The 20,693-nt window shown below is 42.2% G+C and overlaps 1 protein-coding gene across 2 annotated transcripts in view; it reads left to right on the forward strand.

Annotated features, from left to right (window-relative positions):
• LOC147727632 (phospholipid-transporting ATPase ABCA1-like) overlaps window positions 1–20,693 on the forward strand; it is a 2,839,360-nt gene that overhangs the window by 2,102,154 nt on the left and 716,513 nt on the right. For both annotated transcript variants that reach the window (XM_086961649.1, XM_086961650.1), the window contains exon 39: window positions 14,191–14,335. In XM_086961649.1, coding sequence (XP_086817775.1) covers window positions 14,191–14,335 — 145 coding nt within the window. The remainder of the gene's footprint in view (window positions 1–14,190; window positions 14,336–20,693) is intronic.

Raw genomic sequence — 20,693 nt, forward strand, 5'->3', positions numbered from 1 at the left:
GGGGAAGGAAAACAAAAACACTTTGAAACAGCTCCCAAGTGACCTCCTAATTTTTCTGGATTTACCTCTAATTACATGGACATAACCATACTCCAATGACACATTTGTTTTACTTTTTCATTTTTTTATTGAAATTATTTTTTCTTTTAGAACACTTCTTTTCATATCATTGTTTTATGTTTAAAAAAGATTTTTCACCACAAAATACATTGTTATCATCAATAAGTCATAATACAAAAGTCATTATTCCTATACTAATACACATATAAATACACAAATCACCAGGTAGAGAACTAAACCAAACACAACACTCTTTCTCACTTATACACACTCACAACCTCGTATATCTGGGCATGTTAGCACTTTTATTGATGTTTTATCTATTGCCCAACATATATCCACTGTAATTAGTGGGGTTTTAAAAGGACTTGGTCAACGCATTTTGGTGGAAGGTAACAGCGATAGAAACCACCTTCATTAGGACCCACCAGATATGTCAATCTTGGTTCTCTATACCCTGGAATTATTAATAGTCGGATCTTCCATTTTACGTTTATGACCCTCCAAAGTTTTTACAGAACTCTCCAAATTATAGTGCTGCAACAACCACAGATCTGTTGCCTTAGATCTCTTGTAAGGGAGGCGAAGAAACTTTAACCCTATCCTGATTTAGCAACCTTGGTTCTCTCCGGATTTACACTTCAATATTTTGGTTAGGGCGGAAACATCTTAGATCCTGTCTTTTTTTTGGGTTGACCTGTGTGAGTAACTCTCAGAGTTTCTCAAATAGTGTTTAAACCTGTTTCCTCCTACATTCGTCTCCAGCAGCGTCATGCACCATACATTGCAACTTCACGAGCCACTAAGGGAGAGGAGGCAGTGCCCCTGTTTTTGGAAAAGTATGCATCAATACATGTCGCAAGCGAATGCCGAAAAGCCACGTCTTCATGTAAGGCAGGCTGTAGGTGCTAGGTGGAGATCTGGGTCGTGCCCCGGCCCCATGACAGTGCCATTTCTAAAAGGTTTTGGTCAGAGAGTGTTTTCCCCAAATACGTGGCATGTGTAACACTAGACTGAAGGTGTAAGGAACATAGGAACCTATCAAGGCAGGAATGCACCGTATACTGGTGTGAATTGAACAAATATTTCCCCATTCCTGAGTTGTGAGCCCAACACTCCAGCTATTGTCACAACACTCTAGCCTGTCATATGGGGCCGTGCCTGGCAGGGGAAATGTGAGGATTGAGCGCTATGTTCAGGACTGCGTTGAAATCCACACCCAGCACCCATGGGTAGGATGTCCAGTCCTTAAGACTTTTGATAAGTGGTCCAAGAACTCATCCTGTGCCGTGTTGGGCACATAGATGCACCCAAGTACAAATGGAGCCGCATCCAACTCGCCCTGAGCAGCACAATGCACCCCAGGGTGTCAATACGTGTGCCTACTACCACAAACGGGACACCAGCACAGTGCAAAATGGCAGCATCCCTCTCATACACTGAGTAAAATGTGTAAAATAGCTGTCTCCTCCATTTTCTATGTCGTTTCTGAGCCTTAGCTCCCCTGAGATGGGTCTCCTGTAAAAATGTGATATAGGTGCAGTGCCAATGCAATTGGGTTAACACCCTATGCCTTTTATACACAGAGCTCGTCTGTGCACATTCCAAGTAAGGATGTTATAAGCATTCAGTTCTGTAGGCATCACTAATATAAGATTGTATGCCTCAAGCCTGGGCCCTATTGTTCAAAATACACCCCACAATACTGCAAAGAGAAACAGAAGTGACTGAATAAAACATTTAAATTCAATGTCCCAATACTCTGTCCAGCAAAGTGATGTCATTCAACCATACAAGAAAACAATCAGTAACATATTACCTGTTAAAAAAGCGGTGCCTACACTAAAGGAGTAAGCAAAGACCAGATCTAACTGATCGGTACCATGTAAGCACATGTGAAAGTCATATCAAGTAGTAGGGACTCCAGAGACCTGAAACCCCATAACATCAGTGCAGCAACCATGTAAAATACAACGGAGAACATGCCATAATCAATTCAATGCATAAAAGTACCTGGCCCTCCCATGTGTCTGAGTTGCAGGTGGCGACCTGAGCAAACAAAACAATGCAGCATAATAATTACTCACAACCATCAACTCAATAAGTTGTGTGTCATCTACAGGGTGATCGAGGAGAACAGTGCCATGCTGCCCATTGTGTCTCAGTCTGAGGCACTGCGCTGAGACAATCTGGAGGTGACGGGCCTCCATGGTAGATGCACGGTGTGAACCCAAAAGGATTGCCTCCTGCTCTGGGGAGGGAGCCATACCTGGGCTGCCCTGTCCGGTGCTATGTGCTTTTACCTCCGGGGGGTTTGCTGAGCCTTCAGCCGGTTGGATCTCAGCTGCTTGCTTCGCAAACTTTGGTGCAGATGATGCACGGGGCGTGGGCTACAAGTAACCCAAAGCACAATTTCAGGAAAGCTCGGGAAGTCAATGCACTTAGCAAATGTGAACGGTGTCCAGGGGCTCCGGTTCCACGTCACTCGTATGGGCTGCAGGTCTCAGCTTTGCTGGGGACTCATGTTGGCCTCTGAGAAGTCTGGAAATCCTCTTCCTGTGTCGCAAATACTTCGGAGTCCCTCGAGAGCTTTGGAAATGCAGACCGGCAAAATGCTTTGTTGGTGCCTGCTTGAGCAGGAGAGTCACTCCTTGACCCCAAGGGAGATTCTCGCGTCCTCTAGTCTTTAGTAGAGCATCGAAGTTCCAGGATTCAGTGTCTGAGTTTTGTCCAGGTGTAATCTAAAGTCCTGTCGCCAGGGGTCCCTTACTAATACTAAGAAAAGGGGTTGGACATACTCTGGGCACCCACCTATGGGAGGGTCTGAAAAGAGGGGTGGTTACACCCATTTCCTTTGTCCAGTTTCATGCCAGAGCAGGGGCTGGTAGTCCCTGCAACCGGTTTGAACTGGGCCATGCACAGGGACACCAAGTGTGCACCAGTGCAGACTTTCAAATCACTCCTGGAGTTTACCCACAAAGCCTAATACACTAAAGCCTGTCTGGGAGGTGGTTACACCTCCCGGCCTCCAGCAGGCCTTCCCTGCTGGAGTTTCGTCCAGCAGCAGGAGGTCAGACTCATGTTTGTGGCTGCAGCATCCACGCTCTTTTAAACTATTACCGGTTAGACCAGTGTGTACATGTCTCTCCCTCTAGAAGGAAGAATTCTACCCCTGTGGCCAGGACTGGCGGGCGGTGTGGGGAGGGGGGGGGGGGTAGGATTTCAAAGTGTTTGACACCAAACACAACATGTTTCCATGCATCCATTTCAAAGTTAGTATTGATCGTGAGGTTATAATGCACTTAAGAGTATATGGTCTGGCTGCGTCACAGAACAGCCTCAGAGGATAGCCTCCAAAAGTGGCAGGGGGACACAGCTCATGCATGGGCACCCTGCCACACAAAACCAAGCACTCTGCCTTCAGGATTGATAAGGCCTGCAGTAGGAGTGATTGATAGATATAGGTAACCTATATCTTAGTAAGGGGTGCATGTACCACCTTACCCAGGCTGCAGTAGCAGTCCTGTGGTACCATTTTTGCAGGCTTTCCAGGGGTGGCATAATACATGCTTCAATCCCTGGTAGGCCTCTAGGACACCTTTGCCCTAAATAGCTAGTTTACCATATACTGGGGACTCACAAGGGTACCCCAGTAACCAAACTGGAGTGTACCTAAAGTACATGCAATCAATTTAGAGAGGAAAGCAGATAGACAATAACGAGGATTGGAGAAGGATTGTGGGGCCCGGGTGTCATAGTTTTTAATTCATACGACCACCATTTTAGGCAGCTAGCCAAGCCCCCACCCCGGTAAGTCTCCCTTAACTCATAATGTTATTTTATGCCCACACATTTTTCTAAGGAAGAGAATGGAAGTCTTGATGTAACATGACTTTACAGAACCTCATGAACACCAAAGTGTCCATTGCTCTAAATATTATTTTCTCATTTGTAAATTCTACAGTCTGGTTCATGAAATCAGGAACTAACTCATAGAATGAGCATTCATTGAATTTCCAAAATAGAAGTTCCACTTTCTCATGTAAACGTCTAGACCTACTTGGTGGACTATTATGTAAGGTTAACAACACAAAGTCGATGAACACCCAAGAAGTGATAACTTTTAGGTTTTTCCAAATACTTTATATGTTTGTTTCAATCCAGAAAGCAAATTAAAAAACGTTCTTGCAAAAGGCAAAATTAGATGTGTTTCTATAGTGGCAAAGGAAAGTGAACACACCCAAATGTAATGGGAATGGTGTGGTAGGGGAATCTATTTTCGCTGTGAAGAAAAGATTTTATAGAAAAGCACAAAACATACCAAAAGCCCATTGAGGCTAATCTGAGATAAAATCCTAAACTTACTACTTTTGGTACACACAGAAGGCATTTAGTAGTAGTAAAGTTAGGACTCCTAACTTTACTCAGATTAGTTCTGTGAATCGGCCCCAGAATAAGTGCTTGTAAACTTTCAAATGCCATACCCGCTATACCCTCTTGAATTCGATGAATTACAATAAAAAGAGTAGCATTAAGACAAATTCAGACTTAAGCAAATAAAGATCTGAGAGTTTTCATGACTTTGCTGCGCTTAGGGAGAAAACAGCTAGGAAAATCTGATCTTATTTTTCGTTCATTCAGAGCTGATTTAGAATTTTGGTGTACTGTCTTTATTTTCCTGTCCGTCACCACCAGGAAAGACCTAGCGGTATGGGACAGGAAAAACCTACAATGTTCCCACACCATGGCAGAAAACTCCCAAGGTGTGGGGGTCATTACTTCTTACTTTGGTTCAATAACAAACTCCCACCAAACGTTTAGTACATTTTAAGGAACTGCCTTAATGGCGGTATCCCTTCAATGTAAAGAATATCGACGTCAAAAATATCGACTTCCAAAATATCTGAGCCGAAATCTCGAGATGAAGAATATCAAAGTTCTATCTACATTATGGTACGTACAACAATATCGAGAAAAAAAATATTGTCAAAAATATCGTTGTTGAAAATATTGTTTTTTTTAAATGTTCAAAAATAATGTAAAATAAAGTAAATAATACATATATTTAAATGAACATAGTTAAAAATATGTTTCAGTGGATAAGTTATACATATAATGTAAACAAATAAACATACATATAAAATATAATATATATATATATACTTACTTAATAATATTAACAGTTAATTATTGTAATAACTTATACATTGTTAAGGCATTTCATACATTATAAATACATACATACATATAAAACAATAATATAAATAAAAATATAAAATATATATATAACAAATTAAAACATTTTTTTAAATACATTATACACTACATTAACTAAAACAGTAAATATTGGATAGCATAGGGGTAAAAATTACTATTCCAACTCCAGAGAGTGCATTAGTAGGGAAAGTGTTGGATAGCGTAGGAGTAAAAATTATTATTCCAACTCCAGAGAGTGCAACAGTAGGGAAAGTGTTGGATAGCTTAGGGGTAAAAATAACTTACTAATAACTAAAATATTTATTTTAATAAATAATAATTTAATTTTTAAAAACAATGAATTAATTAACAATACCAATAAATAATTACTTACAAATAATTGCCAATTAATATTTAATTAACAAATACATTGATGATAAATACAAATAAATAATAATTATTCGAAATGAATTACCAAATAATAATTAAATAACTAATAATTAATTTTAAATACCAAAAAGCAATAATTATTAAAAATATTTAGCAATTAATAATTAACAGTACAGTATTGCTAAATACCAATAAATAATAAATAATCAAAATGAATTACCAATTATTAATTAATGAACAATACATTAATTGACAAAACAAAAAATATTAATTATTAAAAAGTTATTACCAATTAATAATTAATTAACAATAAATTAATTGGCAATACTCAACAATAAAATACATAAATTACTTAATTACAATTAAATTACTTCCCACACTGTTCCCCTATACACTCACAACACACTTCATTATAAATGAATGCACTTAATATATTTACCAATTAATCAAGTAATAAAAAATAATTACCAATTAATAATTATTGATCATAATATTAATTATTAATACCAATAAACACAAATAAATAATTACCTAATTACAATTAAATTACTTTCCACCCAATTGCCCTATAAACCCACATACCGCTACCGAACTAAAACGCAAAATTTCTTACAAATAATTACTAATTCCGATTTTTTTCAAAACTATACTATACTTAAATTACTATCCACCCTATTCCCCAATAAACCCTCATCCGGCTACAGTACTAAAACGCATAATTTACTTTTTTTTTAAAGTATTAACTTCTAAAAATTATATATATTTATTCTAAAACTAATACAATAATTAACAAAAAATATAAACACAAACATATAAAATACATAATAAAATACATAACACTGATATAAATATCGATATTAGTAACGTCAATATTTTTGCTATTGATATTAGTAACTTAGATATCTACAAAAATGATATTTCTTACCATCATTTAGATATTTTGGTTGTCGATATTCTTGATTTCGATATTGTGTCCCTACGATATTTCAAACTCGATATTATTGTAGGTCGAAATTAAAAACTCAAAATTTCTCCAGTTCACCATAAAGGGATGGCAACTGGGCATCTCTAAATTTGGTGGGTGGAGCATCATTAAGATGGCGGAGATAATGTTCTACACTATCTCTTTGGGCACTACTCAGTTACTCAAACTCTAAATCAGGCTCAGAGAAATAGAGGCCCCACATTAGAGTTTAGCAGACAGGGTACTCTGTCACAATAGTGACAAAATACCCTGTCTATCAAACTCTTGGTCTTCCCACCATATTTAACGTTGAAAGTAATCCCTCTGATTATCTTCCCTATTTGGAGTGGGCAAGTGGATGGCTCTTTTTTCACAATCCGTACCACCAGGAATATCCTGTCAGTGAGCAACAGTAAAAATAAAAATATGATCCCCATGCCATGAGAGAAAACTCTCATGGTGTCAGGGTTATTGCAGTTTTCTTTTCCAAAACCAAACTCCTAATGTGAGAGTTCATTTTTGAAAAAGAAAAACACTTTTATAAGTTTTGTGCAAGCATCCATTACTAATGATGTAAGCACACTAAACTTTTAAATGGCTTTGTGGTGTGATGTGGTTAGTGATTTCATCAATGTTTTAATTTGAAACGTCATCATTGATGTCATCAAGGATGTAATTTATCATGTCATGATATGTGAACTCATAACATGCATTGTGGGGGCGCATGCTACAGATATGTTAGTAAAGGATAACTGGTTATTTCAACTGTGATTTTTGATTTTTAAACAATGCTTTTAATATTAGTACAAGTCCTAACTATAATGTCACTAACCTTTAATTTTGCCAGTGAATATATTTATATATTTTCACACAGTGACAGCCGTCAATATGGCTGATCTATATCATTCATATGTTTATATATAAATATTGATATACACACACCCACATATATATATATATGTACATATATGTATATTCACTGATAGAAAAAACAGTTATGTTACAGTTATATCAAGTAACTATAATTCTCGCCTTAAAGTCGTTATAACTCACGGCCTTGCCATGCACTAGATAAGTATAACTGATGATAGGTGAAAATGTCAGTTTAAAATGGTATGTTTTATCTGTCATTTGCACCTAACTATAATGTCCCTTTAATCTCTGTTTTTTCCATTGTAATGTAAGATATTATTACATCACTTTAGAGATTTTATTTCAGCGAAAAACAACAGTTTTGATTATTTCAAATAATATGTTAATTGCTGTGCACGGCGTGGGATTGGGCACAGTTGCCCATATCCCCCTTTTTTTCTTTAGACTCCACAAGAGGTCCCTGCCCTCCAACTGCAAAGTATACAGCTTCAGTTCTGAGTGCTTTAAAATTATGGTAAGCTCTCTTGGGGTCATGGATTCAATGACCTTATTAGATTTACTGTGGTTTTCATTTAGCATTGCTAGGGTGCCCATGCACTACTTGCAGCACTCTACAACATAAAAAAATATCCTTGAATGCCCTAAAAAATTGTTAAGACCGCTGTAGGTAACTGACATCCTAATCCCTACGGCAGTGCCTGTGCAGACACTGCCTCCATTGTACGGATTAGGCTCCGGCAGTCGCCCTGAAGGTCTTTTTGAGCCTGTCAGAGGCAGTGGTCTTTGCCCCTGCCCACTACGCTCTGACCACCGGTATCATAATCTGGTGGTCAGACTGCTGCCCTAGATGTCGAGTAGACAGCCACAGATGGCCTGTCAGTGACTGACCGCCCAACATCGTAATCGGGACGAATGTGCTAACATTATTTTAACTATAGATTAAGACAATCATGCCCTATTACTGTAAAGCAGAACATTGATTACATTATACACACACACTCATCAAATTATATATAGATATATATATATCCAACCAAACAAGTCGCTTCGGATCCCTGCCGCTTCCAGAGGCGGGCCTCGGATGGGATAGCGAATCCCAATTTATTCCAACCAAATGCTCTTCCAGTAAAGAAAAGAAATCCGGGCCTCTTAGAGATGCAAAGCGTGTTTATTACAACGGCTTTTCTCGACGCGTTTCCCAGGTGAAACCTGCTTTTTCACGAGAACGAACCAACTAAGGGGTGTGCATTATATACATAGTTACATGGTATTGGTGTCATACCAAGGTAATAGAAAACAGACTTGTAGGTATACCTGCGGGCTGTGTTCAAACAAATGAAACGTTTTCAGAACATGACTGGTAAATATATCAAATACAGTGCGCAGTTCATACGATGTTAGACAGTCTAGCCCAAGTGGGCGCAAATGAGATTCAATACTGCCAGCGCTTTGATGTGGTCCAAACAGTTCAATCAAGTCCGTATGCGCCTTGCATAAATAACGTAACAGGCAAATGCATAATAAAGTAAAATTCACAGTATGCGTTAAAGGCACATGACCACCGTGGAACTGCGAGATAAGTGCAATATCAAAAAACAAGGGGTAATCCAGCCCAAGTGGGCACAAATTATGTCCAATGTTGCCTCCGCCTGGATGAGGCAAACACTATGCATTTAAGCCCCAGTGGGCACCAAATGAATCAAAAACCACCGTCTCCGGGTAGTCCAGTCATACAGTCCTGTCATACGTGCAGGTGCTCAATAGTGTTGAACAGATTCCCATATACCGTCACCACCAAGTTCTGTGAACATAAAGAAATACAAACAGTATGTGACTATTGTGCACATGTGAACAATTCAGTGATTAAAATCAAAACGGCAGATATATATATACAGTCAATCTAGGTTACTAACCCAAATGTACAATAAGATCGTCATGTAAATTGTGGCCACCAGGTTGTGTTGTCCTATATTTAATAATGAGTCTTGATTCTAGTCTCCTCATCTCCTTAATTCTGTCTCCTCCTCTTTCCCTAATGGGAACTGACTCAAGTACACAGAAGGAAAGCAAGTTAGCATTCCCTTTGTGGTGTGCTACAAAATGTCTAGCAATGGGATATTGCTTATCCCCATTGGTGATTGCTCGCATATGCTCAAGCACTCTTTTCTTGGCTGGATGTTTGGTACTGCCAATATAATACAACTGGCAGGGACATTTCAGGGCATAAATCACATGGTCAGTGAGACATGTAACATGTTTTGTGATTTTAAACTTCCCTGTGTCTTTCGAAAGTTGGACTTCTTTCATGTTTTTACTGTTGCGACAGGCTTTACACCTGCCACAAATGTAAAAGCCTTGCACAGGGTTTCTCTGTTTGGCAGTTTTAGTTAAGAGGGTAGAGCAGAGAAGATCTTTAAGAGACTTTGGTCTTCTAAAGGTCAGCTGTGGATGCTCTGACAAAGATCTAGCACCTAAAATTTCAGAGCATCCACAGCATAACTAACTTGCTTTCCTTCTGTGTACTTGAGTCAGTTCCCATTAAGGAGAGCTGTTTCAGTCCCATGGTTGGGGCGAAAACCTGTCTGTGATCTGTGGAGGATGTCTCTTGCTTCTAGATAGTTGGAAAGTATCGTATTCACAAGTTTCTCTATGATTTTACTGACAAATGGTAAGAGTGAAACTGGTCTGTAGTTCCCCCAGTTATCTGGATTATGGCTTGGCTTTTTTATGAGAGCCCTCACCATCGCCTGTTTCCATCTTACCGGTACTGTTGCTGTGGTCAGGGATAGGTTGAGCATTTCCAGGAGAACCAGGAGGATTGTTTCTTTAACTTTTTTTAACATGTGTACAGGGGCTGGGTCGCTGGGTGACCCAGATTTGATTTTCCCAACAATGTTATCCAGGGTGGTAAGATCCATGATTGGTATGTCTTCCATACTCCCTAGATTACCTGCTCCATTAGGAGTGTCTAGTCCATTGAGTGTATTGGGGCAAACTGAGTCCTCCTTATCCTGGGGGGGTTGAAACAGATGATTGTATATGTTGAGTATTTTGTTGTTAAAGAATTCCTCAATTTTCTTACATCTCTGGGGAATTCCTTCTTTGGACCCTTCGGCTGTGGGTCTGAGGAGAGTGTTTTCACTATTCTTGCTATTTCTCGAGGGGCGTAGTTGCTCCCTTGATGCTTTCCTCAAAATAAAGTGCTTGTGCCTTTCTTATTTCTGTTTTATACATTTTTATCGCCTCTTTGTATTTTTGTTTTTGTTCTAGGCAGAAGTTCCTTCTCCATGCCCTCTCAAGTTTTTTACATTTTTGTTTGAGTTCCCGAATATTTGGGGTGTACCATGGTGATTTTTTGTTAGAGGGTCTCTTTGCCCTCCATTTATGTGGGATGGTTGCATCAAGAGAAGCAGTGATCCACTCATTATATTTCTCATATGCGCTAGTGGGTTCTGTGGCACTACTAGGGTAGGTGGATGTTAGCTGCTCTGTCCATGTTTCTGGGGTGATTTTTGCCCATGCTCGGTCCCATTCTTTCAATGGTTGGTAATCTCGTGGGGGGTGCCGTATTTTCCAGCTTATGGGGACTACAAAATGGTCCAACCAGGGAATGGGGATGGGTTTCCGCCTCTCTAGATGGTTCATGTTCGAGAATACTGGGTCTAGTAAGTGTCCTTTACTGTGGGTTGGGCTGGTTACTTGTTGTCGCATTTGAAGTGCTAGAAGGTCTTGGGTCAGGTTGCATTCTTCTGCATTCTTGGGGTCTTCAAGATGTAGATTAAGATCTCCTATAATGATGAAATTTGTGGTTATATTTGCCTTGGCTGCTGTTAGATCGGTAAGTGATTCAATGAACCTTCCACAGGGGCCAGGGGGTCTATATATCAGTATCCCAGATATCGAGCAGGTGTGTGTGAAGGATAATGTGAAACCCATACTATAGCAGTCCAATGCAATGTCTGGTTCTATGCGGCCTTTATGTGGTCTTTCATGATTATGGCCGTTCCTCCTCCCTTCCCTGTTTTCCTGTCGTTCCTTAGTATATGATATCCTGGGTGGAGTGTTTGAGCCACATCTGGGCCTGAGTGGTTGTGTAGCCATGTTTCAGTAAGGACAAGGGCCTCCGGCTCCTCTTCTCTTATTAGAATGTTTAATTCTGTTTGGTGTTTTGGCATTGATCTGCAGTTTACTAGGAGTAGTTTATATTCTGTGTCTTTAACTTCGTTTAGAGGTGCGGGCTTTGTTTTAGTGATTATGACTTTGCAATTGGGACAAGGGTGGGCGCTAGATTCAGGGTCGATGCAGTGGCCACATCGATCTATTTCCTGTGTCCTTATTGCCATAAGCTAATGTCTTGAGTATGTGATGTTGGTCCCTTTTGGTCCAGGGGAACGGGGCCCTGGGCACTGTCTCGCGCGGACAGACGCAAACGGGTTTGCCTTTGGCGCGCCATTGGCGTGCCCGCTGCACGCGTCCGCTGCACACGTCCGCTGCACGGAACGCTCGGCATCCTGTATTTACCCTGTGCGGTCGTCAGCTGATCGCAGCTGATTGGGTGTCACTGCTCGAAAGTTGTAATCACTTCCAGTGGCACGCTCCGGTCCCTCCACAACAAACCGAAGAATCGGCGCCCCGCCATGCAACAAAACCCCTTCCAACATATGGCCAATGGCACGCCAGGTCCTGTGGCCATCCCCCTGCATACAGCCAACCCCACATCATGCATGATCAAAGGCCCAGTGGCCAAACCCCCAAAGGGAGCCAACCCCGGAGTGGGACATGCAGTCCCCCCCACCCTGTTCGCTAGTTTCAGCCTTAGGAACATCATCTCCTGGGGCCAGGCACATTTTGTAGGAGAGTGGGCACATATCTACCTCAACTGGGCATTTTTAGCGCCAGTGACCCCATACCTCACCATTGCAATTATTGGGGAGGGGTCAAGTAGGCCCCTTCCTTGAGCCGATATCAGCCCTGGAGACCCCATATCCAGGGGCCTGACCGTATTGTAAACGAGAAGAGGGGCACATAGCCCATCTCTCTTGACTGATTTCGGCCTAGGCCAGTGCAATTAGCAAAGAGGGATGGAGGCCATGCCTCCCTGGTCCAAATTTGACCCCGGGGGACCCCATTGTCCAGAGTCAGCCAATAATTAAAGGAGGAGCACACAACCCCCCTCCTTGGGCCAATTTTGCCCGGGCCAATGATTAGTTGAGGTACAAGGCCTCCCTTCCAAGGCCGATATCGGCTCAGGACCCCAGCCCCTTGGGCTCAGCCAATTAAGTATGAATGGCCTGGTGCCCACCCGGGAAACCCCCATGTCCTCGTTGGGGGCAGTGAGGGGAGCCCCAAGGCCCCAGTTGCCTCAGGAAGCTCCATGCATCCAGCAGGAGCTGGCATTGCTCCGTCCACAGATAGCAGATAAAAATGCTTATGTCTGTGGGCAGGAGCAATATTCAGATTCTTTTCCCTGCCCGCATCACTGAGGACAAGGAAAAAGATCTGAAAGATTTTTCGTCCAGCCGGCAGGAGAATTTTTAAAGCGCCCACCAGCAGAAATCAAGCTTAATGTTTGCTCTTGTTTGGTGGGAGCTTTGAAATTGTCAAGCGAGAGCAGACACAGTTTTTCCCACCTGTGCCAATGTGGACGAGGAAAGTGTTATGTCCCAGGGGTGGGCAACCCTGGACAAAGCTGGATTTGGGCCTGGGGGATGGGGTTCCCATGGCCATAATGTCTCCCGGAACAGGGTTGTGCGCCCCGTCCCCTTTGTTATTCCAGCCCGGCCCGGGGAATGAGGTCCCTGGGGTCGAAATCGGCCTGAAGAGGGGGGCCAAGCGGCCTTCCTCCCCTTATGAATATCCGCAGGCCTCGGGAAATGCGTTCTCTGGGGATGAAATCAGCCTGGCGAGGGCTCCACGTGTGCCCCTTCCCTAGAAAATACTGTGCATAATCTTCCCGGACTAGGCACACCCAGAGGGCATTAAAAATACACAGATAATTCACAGTGAAAAAATGTATTGTGCTGATGTTGTTTAAACTTTCCTTCATGTCCTCCTTACTCTCTGCTCAGCTGATGCCTTTGTGAAGCCCTGCTCTGGTATCCAAAGGCACCACGATCCAGAACGGGCTTCTATCAGGAGACCTGCAGTGCACGTGTTGAGAGCTTGTCTGCTCTCAGCGACCACCGCTGCTCTCGCCAAATCCCTTCATACATGCCGACCATACTGCTTTCACAGTAATATATATATATATAACACTCTGGCTCTCCTACCCTTAAGGCCCTCAATAATCCAATTTTCTACCTAAGATGGTACAAGAAGAAACTGGGGATATCTAAATTCGGTAGGGGAGCTGAGATCAAGATTATCTTTTGAAATATATCTTTTGCATAATAGTGATTCTTTCCCATTTTTGTTCTTGTCATTTCGATTGGCTTGTTTAACTCTTATGACCTCTTTTAGCCTCTTCAAAGCGCTAAAAAAATTGTAAGGCATTACTGTTAAAAGAATGTAGCGAATAGTCTTTGAATGTCAATGCAGAACTAATGTAATTCAGTATTCATGTTTGATAAATGCTCAATTCTCCTTTTTATGTCTGCGGAAGGTAGGCCTGTATGCATCATCAACCTGACATAATTGTGTTTTCCCTTTTTGCTCTCATCAGTAGCATTTCATGTGGTGCTTCTTCTTCCTTTTCACCCTTTTCTCAGGTGGTCCATCACGCCACTGATGTACCCATCCTCATTTCTGTTTAGCATTCCCAGCACAGCTTATGTTGTCTTGACCTGCATCAACCTCTTCATAGGCATCAATGGAAGTGTGGCTACATTTGTTCTAGAAATGTTTAAAGATGAGGTAAGTCTTTTCCAAATGCTTGTTAATTAGTTAGATTAGTCAAAGTGAGAATCAAAAGATGTGTCATTTCTTAAAGCAATGTATAAGAACTTTGCAGTATTGGTCTAAGCAATATCCAATATCCTACATTGCATAGCAATTGAACGTTATGTGCAAACTGATTTGCATATTGATCAGAAAAGAGTCAGATGCATTCTACAAGTGAGCAGGAAATAATAAATAAAGAAAGTATAGCAATTACAAAGTAAGCAAAAAAAGTGTGTTCAAGTGCAGGCCATGAAAGGTAATACAATTGCAGATTACACCCACAAAGTAGCAATTTCCAGGAAGACATGAGAGTCACAAAAAAACAAATGAATGGTTTATGTTAAATCTTGCAGCAATTCACATCATTTACATCTTAGGATAAGCAGGAAAAGTGAGAAAATACTTGATGGGTGATTACAGTGTCCGGCAGCACCGTCTTGGAAACGGGACTGAACGACCTCCGGTCGGCGGTCCCGTTCACCTGCGCATTCTGACATTTCCCTATGGAAGCATGTGTTACGGCTATAAACCAGCCATAGCACATGCTCCCATAGGGAAATGATAGGTGGTGTTAATCCCTGCACCCTGTGGCAGGCACCTCAAAGTACCTGCCACAGGGTGCAGGGATTAACAGCGGGGCAACCGGAGGCCGTAAGGGAAAGGGGGCCCTGGTAGTGGTCCACAAAACGGCTTTCTGACAGGGTTTCCATGTAAGAAAGGCCAGCATGTTAACCCTGACGGAAACCGTGCATCGTAATCCCGACGGCGTGAACCGCCGTACATTTGGATGACGTGCCAGTTCTCACTGGATGACCGGCTCCATGAGCCAGTCGCGGAATGACCGGCCGTTTTTAATTCTGACTGACTGAATCAAAATCAGCTGATCAGAATTGAAACCGACAATGTCGGTCGTTAGGCCTCCAACCTGAGGTCGGAGGGCTCTGACCGCCATCGTAATTAGACCCTTAATATTATTTATGAAAATAGTTCCTTTTCTGAAATAGTTTTTCTTTTGTTTCTATGCTAATTTTTGAGTTCACAGATGTATTGAATGTTTTTAAAGAAGCTCCATACCACAAGCAGGGTTCCTGCTTGTTCTGTCTTTCTTTTGTCACAAAAATGTCTTTGATCATTTTGATCCAACCTCAATTTATGGCTTCTACATTTGAATATCCTTGTCAAATTCTAAACTGTCAACATTTGCCCCCACTTGCTAGATCTTCATGAAACAAGATATCCCTACAAAAGGCCTAACTTCCTGCCTGCTCAATTTAGTGCAGGTTCATCAAACAGTGCCAAAGTTATTGGCGAATTATCACATTTTTCCCCCATTTCACTTTCTCATTGCACCAATGTACGTGCACAGAACGTTACATATTAACGGAAAAATAAATACATAAATACCTAGAATGTTGTCCAGAAAATTCAGAAGGTGTCATAGCGTTAGGAATTATTTGTCAAAGGTGGCAAAGTTATTAGCAATTGAACCTTTTTGTCCCACCATTAAATGTTTCCCCACGTTTAACAGACTCATCAATAGTAAACTAAAGTGTGCTTGCCATGTTTTGTACAACTGCATAAAATATTAAGCAAATAAAGATTTTATTGACTCCCCTTTTTAAGTGTTCTACCACCTAGTCGAATCTCGTTGAAAACTAAGTTCAATTCAGTGGGTTTAAATAAGCTACCACCCTACCACATTTCAAGCAAATTAAGAAACAGCACCATTGTTATTAGCAGGTCAAGACTTTTTAATCCCTCACCCCACCCTAACCACCAGCTGTGTAGAATTTGCCTATTAACCGAACACTAAACATGCACGTACCTATAAAATGTTGTACAGATTTTTCAGAAGGTCTTAAAGCTCTCAGCAAATCAAATATGTTTTTACTCTGCTCTCATTTAAATTAGCCCCAGTCTTATCAGAGCTGGATTACCCAAGTGGCTGTCAGGATTTCACCTATCAGACAATGCCTCAAATATACAAGCCTGGAGCCACCTCCACATTTTACACCTGCTCAATCCTTGTGCCAGACAGTGGACCCCATCCCCTGCACTGCTACATGTAGCACACCGCTGTTTCAAATGTAGCCTCTTCATTACCAAGGCAATCCACCCATACACCCCTGCCCTCCCACTCCTGGACTTCCCTGTGGTAGATCAGATATGCTAGGTAACTTACTGCTTGGCATGAAATAGACTTACACACACAGGGGAATATCTATCAAGATGGTACCCTCACAGCATTTAAAACCCTAATATCAGATGAGAGACTCCCACCTGGCCACTTCCTTTTCCTACTACTCTATAGTTGGAACAATAGATGCATGCTGGGTGTAGCATGCAACAGGAACACCCAATGCACCTCAATGTCCAGTACCTCCATGTCATGTAGCAGGCCGACACCTGACAAGGTGTCTTGCTGAGTCGCAGCGTAAGCATGCTACCATCCTGCTAGCCCCGCTGTGTAGCTGTTGGGAAATGGACTAGGGCCACCCCTGCACAGACAAAGAGTAGAGAGCCATTGTAAAATATCCTGCACTTGTTCTTCGCAACACACATTTCCGCCTTATTCAAAATTACATACTCCACAGTATGTAATTTGGCAAAGATAAACCGATATTATCACCGCAATGATACTGCCTGCCCCCCTGTTCCCTTCTTGATGCTGGCCTGATACATATGCTGTGCGACTATCCCTCCCTGCATCAGTACTGGCTCGGCGCGATCTCTCGGTTGGCAGACTACATGGAAAGACTGGTGCCCCATACCTGGGTGGCCTGCTTCTTGGGCCTCACTCACAGAGACAAGAAGCACAGGACTACCACATGTTTTATAGACCTGGGGTTGCTCCTTCCCAAGTGCTTAAAAACCCATGGTTAGAGATTACCGATGCCAACTGCTGTAACTTTCCATGTGGTCCTGTGCCTGAGTGGAGAGCATTGCCTTGCGCAGAGAGGACATGTGTGGCCTCTGCAAATACCTGCTAGCACCTAGCTAGGATGCTAACCTGTCAGACTTTCAAGCGACCTTAGCACATATTTACATGCCTTCTGAGGCACACACATCTCCAGGGACTGTGAGGACCCCCTCCAGCCCTTGATCCATTGCCTAGAATGCCTGACGCCCGCCCCGGGAAGTTTTCCCTTCTTCCACGTTGGTATCTGCTGGTATAACCGTTGTTCCGACTAATTCCCTGTAATGTCCCACACAGATCCTTCCCTCCTGTCAAATAATGGTGTTGACTCTCCTGTTGATGCCTCCCCATTTGAGAAGAAATACCTTTTAGTTCTTATTTTGGAATTTTTATATATTTTCAGTTGTAAATTGTTTCTAACAAAACCTCTGTGAGTCTTTGGCGTAATGCAATTTTGTCAATTGTTGACACAACTATGTACTACAAGCAAAACACGACTGTTACATATGTTTGTACTGTGTGTAATATATGTTATGTTATGTTATGTTATAACCCATTTGTAAAGCGCACGTAGACCAAGGTTTCATGGCGCTGTTCAGAGTAGTATGCGGGCAGGACTAATTTACTCATGTGCCTGTGTGAACAGCCAGGTCTTAGGCTGCTTTCTGAATCGGAGTAACTCAGAGCAGGAGCGGATCTCTAATGGAAGTGTGTTCCAGAGTTGTGGTGCCAGGAACCCGAAGCGACAGCCGCCATGTCGCTTCCGTTTGAACCTGGTACTCACTAACAGATTTTGATATTTGGAACGGAGATCGCGAGTGGGAGTGTGCCTTAATATCAGATTATTAATAAAGATGGGGCTATAACAATTTAAGGACTTGAATGTTAGGCAAGCTGTTTTAAAAATGGACCGTTGGAGCAGTGGAAGCCAATGTAGCTTCTTTATTAGGGGTCTTACCGATTGCCATTTAGGCTGCTGATAGATCAATCTCGCAGCCAACAACAAAATACAATAAAAAGATTAATCCGGGATTTATTTAACTGAGCTTAGCTTGAGATAATAGCAGAAATGTCTGCTGAATATTGTGCTTATTTGACATAGGTGCCAAAGTTATTAGCCCTTTTGCCCCACCGTGAAATGCGTTATGTTTAACAGACCTACAATTACATATCTCATCAAGAGTAAGCTAAAAAGTATCTGACAAATTTCATGCAGCTCCATGACGTTGCACTGAAGTAATGAGCACATAAAAACGTATTGACTCCCCTCACGACAGCATGCACCACCTTGCGTGGAGCGTGCACACAGGACATCGTGCGAGAGAGTCGTGCCGCCGGCCGCTTGAAATAAACAAGCGGCGCAAACATGAGGCACGTGAGGAGTGCAGGTAAGGAGGCGGGGGGCTGGTGGGGCTTGTGGCTATGTGGGAGCGCGGGGCAATCTGTGGCCTTTTGTTTAATTATTGCTGTTAATCGGAGCCCCTTCATGGGTTCTGATTAACATCTATACTTAAACAAAAGGCCACAGTCTGTCCCGTGCTTTACTAACAAAAGCGTAGTCAGTTTCCAAACACAGCACGTACTTTAGCACACGCTGTGTTTGGAAACCATCTCTACGCTTTTGTTAGTAAAGCGCGGGGCAGACTGTGGCCTTTTGTTTCAGTATTGCTGTTAATCGGAGCCCGTGAAGGGGCCCTGATTAACAGCAATACTTAAACAAAAGGCCACAGTGGGCAGTCCGGAGGACAGGGCCACAGGGGGCACAGCGGCTGTATAAACGAGCGGAACAGAAGGCAAAAGGGGCACAAAAACAAGGGAAAAAACGAGTGTCACAGAGGGCAGAAAGGCACAAAAAACTAGGGAAAAACGAAGTGGAACAGAGGGCAGAAAGGCACAAAAAACGAGGGAAAAATGAGTGGAACACAGGACAGAAAGGCACAAAAACGAGTGGAACAGACGGCAGAAAGGCAAAAAAACGAGTGGAACAGAGGGCAGAAGGGCACAAAAACGAGTGGAACAGAGTGAAGAAAGGCACAAAAACAAGTGGACCAGAGGGCAGAAAGGCACAAAAACGAGTGGAAGAGAACGAGTGGAACAGAGGGCAGAAAGGCACAAAAAACTAGTGGAACAGAGGGCCGAAGGGCACAAAAACGAGTGGAACAGAGGGCAGAAAGGCACAAAAATGAGTGGGACAGAGGGCAGAAGGGCACAAAAATGAGTGGAACAGAGGACAGAAGGCACAAAAAACGAGTGGAACAGAGGGCAGAAAGGCCCAAAAAACGAGGGGAAAACGAGTGGAACAGAGGACAGAAAGCACAAAAAACGAGTGGAACAGAGGGCAGAAAGGCACAAAATACGATGGAAAAACAGAAGGCAAAAGGGGAACAAAAACGAGTGGCACAGAGGCAAAATACAGAATACAGAAATATAGGGGCAGCTAGGAACAGAAGGCAGAACGGGCAGAGAGGCACGGGGGCACCGAGGGGAACAGAAGGAAAGACTGGGCAGAGAGAGCACGGGGACAGCGAGGGGAACAGAGGGAAGAAAAAGAGGCATGGACCACGTAAAAGCAGCAGGGAAGACAGACAACAGCAGTCACAGACAAAACAATGAAAATACAGGCAATACAATACATTTGTAAACTGCCCTTAAGACACTTATTGTTGTGCTGTATGTGTGAAAATGCACCATCTTTTCACTTTTTAAAGTAAACGTTTTGAGTGTCATTTGGCACCGCAGACACACGTGGTTTGGTTCCTGGCGCACATAGCCATGGTTGCAGCACACAGAGACCCTCCACTGCCACACACAGAGGAAAAGAATTTGAGGGAACATTGATTGACTCCCCTTTTAATTTTGCCACCACCTTGTTGAATATCATTGAAATCTATGTTCAGTGCACTGAGTTTCATTTGCTAACATTATGCCACATTTAAAGCAAAGTCATAAAACAACACTAATGTTTCAACAAATGAACACTTTTTGAAGCCCGCCCTTCACCACAATCTGAGAGTATTTCCATGAAAAACATCAAGAACAAGCTAAACATGCTGTGTGTCTGCCAAATGTAAGGCAGATTGATTAAATTACACCACATTTATTAGCAAATCAAAGATCTTTCGCACCCTTGCTTTAATTTTGCCAAACCCCCCTTATTGAATTTTCATGAAACCTGAGAATCCTGAACACGGCTTGGCTTAAGTCTTAACAACCTACCACATTTCTTGCAGCTTCATTAAACAACAACTAATATATCAGCAAATTAATACGTAGATGCCCTTCACCCTTAAGCTTGTCCCCGCTTGATGGAAATACAGGAAATTTGACATACTAACAGAAAACTAATGATGCTTAATTTTTTATACATTTTGTGCAGATGTGTCAAATGGTACCACAATTATTAGTAAACATACT

The sequence above is a fragment of the Lissotriton vulgaris genome, chromosome 3_1 (genome assembly GCF_964263255.1).
Source record: "Lissotriton vulgaris chromosome 3_1, aLisVul1.2, whole genome shotgun sequence".
In the NCBI taxonomy this organism is placed as follows: Eukaryota; Metazoa; Chordata; class Amphibia; order Caudata; family Salamandridae; genus Lissotriton; species Lissotriton vulgaris.